The 8,000-nt window shown below is 41.5% G+C and overlaps 1 protein-coding gene across 1 annotated transcript; it reads right to left on the reverse strand.

Moving 5' to 3' along the window:
• Positions 1-569: 569 nt before the first annotated feature.
• LOC117534714 (THAP domain-containing protein 6-like) lies at positions 570-7,397 on the reverse strand. Its single transcript, XM_034198954.1, has 7 exons — positions 7,388-7,397; positions 5,765-5,982; positions 2,994-3,149; positions 2,394-2,604; positions 1,786-2,279; positions 1,365-1,620; positions 570-997 (listed from the first exon to the last, which is right to left on the reverse strand). The coding sequence occupies exons 1-5, from the start codon at positions 7,395-7,397 to the stop codon at positions 2,122-2,124; spliced, it is 753 nt and encodes a 250-aa protein (XP_034054845.1). The 3' UTR covers positions 570-997; positions 1,365-1,620; positions 1,786-2,121.
• Between the last annotated feature and the right edge of the window lie 603 nt (positions 7,398-8,000).

Consider the following 8,000-nt stretch of genomic DNA (forward strand, 5'->3'; position numbering starts at 1 on the left):
TCAAAAACAATGAATACAAGATCATTCCAACAAACAAAACTGAACACAGAAAAACATTGAAATAAAAGAGCATCATGTTAGCAGACAACACTAAAGGAAAACACATTGTAACAGTAGCATCATATGAACCTGATGTAGAGAACAGAGCATCTTATGAACCTGATGTAGAGAACAGAGCATCTTATGAACCTGATGTAGAGAACAGAGCATCTTATGAACCTGATGTAGAGAACAGAGCATCTTATGAACCTGATGTAGAGAACAGAGCATCTTATGAACCTAATGTAGAGAACAGAGCATCTTATGAACCTGATGTAGAGAACAGAGCATCTTATGAACCTAATGTAGAGAACAGAGCATCTTATGAACCTGATGTAGAGAACAGAGCATCTTATGAACCTGATGTAGAGAACAGAGCATCTTATGAACCTGATGTAGAGAACAGAGCATCTTATGAACCTGATGTAGAGAACAGAGCATCTTATGAACCTGATGTAGAGAACAGAGCATCTTATGAACCTAATGTAGAGAACAGAGCATCTATGAACCTGATGTAGAGAACAGAGCATCTTATGAACCTGATGTAGAGAACAGAGCATCTTATGAACCTGATGTAGAGAACAGAGCATCTTATGAACCTGATGTAGAGAACAGAGCATCTTATGAACCTGATGTAGAGAACAGAGCATCTTATGAACCTGATGTAGAGAACAGAGCATCTTATGAACCTGATGTAGAGAACAGAGCATCTTATGAACTCGATGCATAACGGAACAGAGTATCGTTGAACTCATGTCGTGAACTTTTCATGCATGAATAACAAGCACTATTTGAATAGAGCTCTTAGATCGGTGAAGTGGTGTTCCATCTGTTGTCAGTGAGCAAGTACTCCCTGGCTCTTGACAAACATGCTTTCCTCTCTATCCAATTCAAAGCACCCAAGGGAGATTTGAATCCTTTGGCACGAGGATTGCGTCCATTCATTGTGTCAAACAGCCTATAAAGAAAGATCTAAATCACTATCATTACAGTGTTTCATTAGGTATCAGATAGTTGTAATCAATACTCATCTATTCAAGATATAAAGAGAACAGAGTACTTATTTCTAAACTGTATGTTCAACATTGACTTCCTTCTCTCCATAGGCCTGCTTTGTGCTACAGCACACAGAGCTTTACCACTCTAACATGTGTGAAGGTATGTGTAAGGTTATATACACACGTTTATATTTATGAATATGCAATATCACGGTTCATGAAAATATTTACATGTTGAACAAATTGTTCCTGATGCTCAAATCACATTTTGATCAATTATTTTAAAAAACAAACATGTACTTGGTTCTATAATCACAAACTGTTTACCTCAATGAATTCTGCCGTTGCCTCAGTCTTTAAACTGAGAGTACCTAAGATCCCTGGTTGTGCGGAGAGCAACTGACACGGAGCGACTCAGTGTTTGTGCAGCCAGGGACACCCTCATCTTGTGGTTCTCAAAGTAGACATGTTTGTCTGTGATTTGATTGGCAGCATGCAGTCCGTCTTTTTTTTGCACCTCATTGAGATGATTGATGAACCTCCACTTGATCTGTCCGGTGGTCGTTGCAATTGGACTGTTTGCCTGCAGAGAAACATTCAGTCACTGCTCAAACAAGTACAAACAGCACAATGTTGATCATCACGTCCAGCCATAACTGTGCAAACGAACAGACAACAATATTTAGATACAACTTTTAGCAGCAGAGACATAACTTGTACAAATAGGTCTACAACAATCATCATTTACCTGCAACATATTACGTGCCAACTTCAGCATGTGGCATGCATCATTACAAATACTTTGTCACCAGTCGAGGGATGCGGGAAACTGGTTTGAAGTGGCTCCTGTGGGTTTCCCTTCAGCTCACACCCAAGTTGGTTGCACATGCTGACGTTGGAGGCATGCCCATCCATGGTGACAGATACCACCCGAATGCCCCGTGCATGCAGCTCCTCCAAAGCATGACTGAGAAGGACCCTTTGTGTTTCAGTTGACAGAGACTTCGTCAGGTAATATGCAATGGGAGCCTTCCAATGTCCTTGTAGGCCAACCACCATGAACACAAGAGCCTCAGTAGCAAGACTACCTTTGTAATGTATGTGGATGAGGGAGGGGAAGATTTGTAGTCTCTCTGAGGTATTTGTATGCCTTTGGACCATGTAGATGGAGTGTGAGGGCAAACTCTCTGTGGTCCTTTGAGTACTCATGGCCCTGCTTTGCCTTGAAGTCTATTTGAAGATCTGAAATTGTATGAGAACAAATTAATAAGTCCCCTTCATATAATAACAAAGGAGTTTAATAAAGAGTGTAAGAGTAAGATGTACATGCATTTCAAAGTGCTAATCTCATTCTACCTGAGTAGAAATCAAGCCTCTCTTTGAGTTCTTCATTAATGAGGTTCTTTTCCCTCAAATCCCCCAAAAGACTCCTCACTGTGGTCTTTGCCCTCTTTTCTCTTGCCATGGCATTCTTCCTCTCTCGCTGGAGACTCTCCACTCTTGCTAAAGCTTCATTGAGTCTGGCCTTAAGAGCAGTAGGAGAAGCAGGCAAGACATAGCTATGATCCTAGTAGAAAGAGGGATGAACATGGTGTGAGTGATGTTTCACTTCACACACATCACTTTGACACAACTAGAGTATGGCCCACATTCTTTCTTATAGTCATCACCTGTCAAAGCCACTGCCAGCATCATGTGTGTGTGTGTGTGTGTGCTGTGTGTGGTGTGTGTGTGTGTGTGTGTGTGTGGTGTGTGTGTGTGTGTGTGTGTGTGTGTGTGTGTGTGTGTGTGTGTGTGTGTGTGTGTGTGTGTGTCAGGAATGCATGTTCAACATGTCTTCAATTGTGTGTGTATGGGTTTATTTGTGAGTGTGTTTAATATGAGTGGCAGCAAACAAGAGAGATTTTACTTTGTCTAGGTCCATTATGATATGATGTTGAAAATAGAAATACTCACATCATTAGGCTGAGGTTGTGAGTGTGAGGTTGTGAGTGTGAGGTTGTGAGTGTGAGGTTGTGAGTGTGAGGTTGAAGCTTCTGGGTCGTCCTGAGGGGCCACAGACAGGCTCTCTTCAGCTTTTCTGGAAGTAGACGTAGTCCTGCCCTTTTCCGGCTAAAATGAAGAAGCATAATACTTGAAAAGAATATATATATATATATTACATTACATTACATTGCATTTAGCTGACGCTTTTATCCAAAGCGACTTACAATGAGTACATTCGACCAGGAAGACACAACCTTGAAGAAAACAGAATCATAAAGTACATCAGGTTTCATAGAGCCAAACATTTCAAGTGCTACTCAACTGGCTTTAGATAAGCCAGTCCTTTATTAGTATATAAGTGCTTTGTTAATAGTTATATCGCTCGAAGTGGAGTCGAAAGAGATGAGTTTTCAGTTATATATATATTAGTGCTGTCAAAATTATCGCGTTAACGGCGGTAATTAATTTTTCGAATTAATTGCGTTAAAATATTTAACGCATTTAACGCATGTGCAGAATGGCCCGCCCCATACATGCCACCAGTGGCAGCGCCAGGGTATGGCTGGCGTAGGCTACACCCATACCAAGAAATGGCTTAGCCCCACCATGAAAAATGATGTTAAAGTAAGCAAAATAAAGTCTGCCAACTCGCGCGGAGTAAATTGCACAGACAGCAGTTAGTAAGATTGATTTCAGTAGCCACGGTTTTGAAAACTTTTGTCACGTAGTGATCGTCTTCTGAATAGAACATCTTTGATAACGTGGTGTTGTTGCAGGAAGTCCTGACGGAGAATACTTTTGCTGTAGTACAGGCAGGCCCGGACTGGCCATCGGGAGGACCGGGAGGTTTCCCGACGGCCTGGCCTGCTAAGTGGCCTGCTGGCCTGAGGATTTTTTTTTGTATGTATGTATTGTGAACGCAACGCTCCGCAAATGTGGGTCTGACTCTGCCTCACAGAGGGTGACTGGCTGTCTACATGATGTGGCCTGCCGACATGGCCACTTTCATACAGATCATACACTAAAGCCCTCGATTGGTCTCTGTGTGTCATTCAAGCTTCGGGAGGGTGTGTGTTAGTGTATGTGTGGCGCGAGCGAGTGAGATAAAGCGCGCGCACCGGTTACGTGTATTGTTGTTGTTAGCATCTGGTGCTAGCTAGCTGCGCTAACGGATATAAGGAGCTTTTTCAACAACAAGTCCTCTCCTGTCAGACTGAGAGACTGATAACTACAGCTCAGGTGAGGTAAAGGACTGTTTAGATAGTTAACTTATTCCAAGTTATCTCAGTGGGTCTCAAACGGTTTGGTCACCATTTATGTAAACACATATTGGGGGGGGGGGGGGAGTGATTAGTAAAATATGCATGAATAATATTTAAAAAAAAACGTTAACTAGGTGAAAAAAGGTAAGATAAACTATTAAAACTTGTTGAGAGCTAAAACTAGTCTTTGCTGCTGCCTCAAAGAGGAGCAGGGGGGAGACAGGTGAGGCTGGTTCAGGAGCACAGACACACTCACAACTATAAATGAACCAAAAACAAATAGATAAACAAGTTTCAATGTTTTTTCATATTGGATATGGTAGCTATATTGGTTATGGCCATGTTCTTATGATTTTTTTTAAATATATACAGTTATGTTTCATATGGGTGTAGTCTCTTTATTTCCCCCTCAAAATGCACCAGATTGATGCATTTAAGTCCAACATTTAAAAAAAAACTTACCGGGGGAGCATGCCCCCGGACCCCCCTATAGGATTTGAGGTCCACCCCCACTTAAAAACGTAACCCCCTAAATAGATTTGTGCATTTTTTTAAATAGTAACCCATGTCCATATGTTTATTTTTGGGTAGTAGATTTAGAGGGCTATCACTATGGGCAGCAACGCTGTAAAAGTTGACAAATAAATCCAGCAAAATGGCACAAAAAACTGGTAGTGGCCTGGCTGGGTGTATAATTCCCGGCCTGATTTATTGTCCCAGTCCGGCCCTGAGTACAGGGGTGCACATAACTGGTACGCAGGTTATGTGCGTAATCTGAAATGCGGACCGTCACTTGTGTCACAAAGCGCATTTGCGTACCGACGTACTTGTGAAGCTTTTCCAGAAGCCGGTTAGATCACCGGACGACAGAGTCGGTCTCCGTGTGCACAGACAGGGCTGCTGTTAACGTCGGTCTGTACAACGGAATTGTGCCAAAACTACGCCAACCGGCGGCGGAGGGAGACTCCCCCCCTTCACTGGAGAACTGCGCTAAAACAGCTGATCACAACGTTCACACTATGGTCACGAAGTACTCCATAGCCGCCGCCGCCCCCCCCCCTCTGTCGACTTTCCTGAAGTACTCCCCCGTTGATAGAAATCAACACGTAATGAATTAAGACCCCACGGTTTGATGATTGATAGGTGTGTGGGTTGTCTTTCATTTTGACACGCAGAAAAAACGTTATAATAAACATAGATACTGTATGTTAAATGGATATATCCGCCTTCTTTCATTTATCTTTCCATTCCCACAACAATATACATAAATAAATGGCATATTTTGGACATAGTTCGAATGGTGATTAATCATGATTAATTAATTTTTAAGCTGTGATTAATCTGATTAAAATTGTAATCGTTTGACAGCCCTAATATATATACATACACACACACACAAACACACAGGGATAGGTATTTCACCCTGCCCTGTTATTGATAATAGAATATTTACTAATAGCCTTATGATGATACACCTACTCTTTGGAGGTGAACCGGGAAGCTGAAGATGGAGGGAATAACACCATCTCTGAGTCGGACAATCTGTCCTGTCCTGTCAAACTCGTCCTGCTTAAAATGCTCACTGCAAATCACGGATGACTCGCTTGTTGATAAACTGTTGGAGGAATGTGATATTCTGTGCTTACAAGAGACATGGTTACCTAAGCAAGATTTGGAAAGGCTGAATACACTACATGCTAATTTTCATGGAGTTGGAGAATCAACGACTGATCTCTGTGATAAAATTGCCCATGGCAGGATACCTGGTGGTGTGGCGATTCTCTGGAATAGTAAATATGATCCTTTGGTTACAGTGGTAAGATTGGACGTCGACTGGGCCATTGGTATAGAGATCAAGTATGAAAATAGGTCATTTATTATCGTAAATATTTACACACCTTATGAATCATATGAAAATGAAGATGAATATCGCAATAGAATGGCATTTGTTAACGCATACATTAAGGATAATGCCACAACCTGTGTGTTGTAGTGGGGGACTTGAATGCTGACATTTCGGATAATAAATCTCTGTTTGGCAAATGTTTACTGCATTTTTGTAACGATAATAATCTCATACTGTCAAGTAAATCTCTTTTACCTGAGAAAAGCTTTACATATATTAGTGAAGCATGGCATACTGTGTCATGGCTAGATCACTGTATATGCACAGCTGATGCACATGCTTCTCTGGACAACATTGACATTTGTTATGAGTTGGCCACTACAGATCACATTCCTTTTGTATTGACCCGAAATGTTGAAAATATTCCGGTGCTATCTGTTGATGACAATAACACATACACAGAGAGGCTGGATTGGTCAAAGTTAAGTGAGAAGGATATGAATCACTACACCTCACTCACTGACAAATCATTAGACTTGGTTGTAATTCCTAGAGAAGCAATGCTGTGCAGTGACACCAACTGTAACAATGCGCAGCATGGTAGTGATCTATGTTCTACATATGATCTTATTATTGATGTGTTAAATGCCTCAAGTAGGGGTTTTTACAACAGTCAGAAAAAGGAGCATAGTATAAAACCTGGATGGAATGAACATGTGTCTGAGCTACACTCTGCTGCTAGAGATGCTTTTCAATTCTGGGCCGAATCAGGAAGGCCGAGACAGGGGTCTTTGTTTGAACATAAACAGTCCACTAATGCCAAATATAAGTATGCTGTCCGCTTCATTAAAAAAAAGAGGACACAATGAGGGCTGACTCACTTGCCAGAAAGCTGCGCAACAATAGTTGCTCTGATTTCTGGAAAGAGGTCAAAGTCATAAACAGCTGTAAGACTCCCTTACCGTCTTCCATTGAAGGAGTGTGTGGGTCAGGCAGCATCGCAGAACTGTGGCGACAACACTATTATGAGTTGTTCAACTGTGTTAAGAGTGATGCATTTGTGGTTGAAAAGGTTGACTCCACTGAAAACGTTACAGTTAGATCAGAGGAAGTCTACAACACTATAATGAATCTAGAAAATAACAAAGCTTGTGGCCCGGATCTCATCTCAGCTGAACACTTCAAACATGCCAGTCTTAAGCTTGCTCCTCTTCTTGCTCTGTGTCTTACTGGTTTCCTTAATCATGGTGTCTTACCAGATTCCATGTTATCTGTGCTACTTGTGCCAGTCATCAAGGATACAGCTGGGAAGATTAATGGCATTGATAATTACAGACCCATTGCTTTAGCTAGCATTCTCTCCAAAGTGCTGGAGAAAAGTCTGTTGGATAGGCTGGAAAGGTATATTACCACAGCTGACAACCAGTTCGGTTTTAAAAGAAAACACGGCACAGATATGTGTATTTTTGATTTAAAAGACATTATAGCAAAATATAGAAGCCATAATTCCACCATGTTTCTGTGTTTTATTGATGCTTCCAAGGCATTTGATCGACTGAATCATTACAAATTATTTGACAAAATGTGCCAGAGAGGGGAACCCAAGTACATAATAAGGATCTTAGCCTTTTGGTATGCACATCAGACTATGAGCTGAAGTGGGGCCATACTGTGTCTGAACATTTTTATGTTGGTAATGGGGTCAAGCAAGGTGGGATTTGATCTCCTGTGTTGTTTAATCTGTACATGGATGATCTGTCGAGGAAACTGAACTTGTGTAAAACTGGCTGTGTCATCGGAGCTACTGTTGTCAACCACCTTATGTACGCAGATGATTTAATCATCTTTTCCCCGTGCAGTGCTGGCTTA

This window comes from Gymnodraco acuticeps, unplaced genomic scaffold, assembly GCF_902827175.1.
Source record: "Gymnodraco acuticeps unplaced genomic scaffold, fGymAcu1.1, whole genome shotgun sequence".
Lineage (NCBI taxonomy): Eukaryota > Metazoa > Chordata > Actinopteri > Perciformes > Bathydraconidae > Gymnodraco > Gymnodraco acuticeps.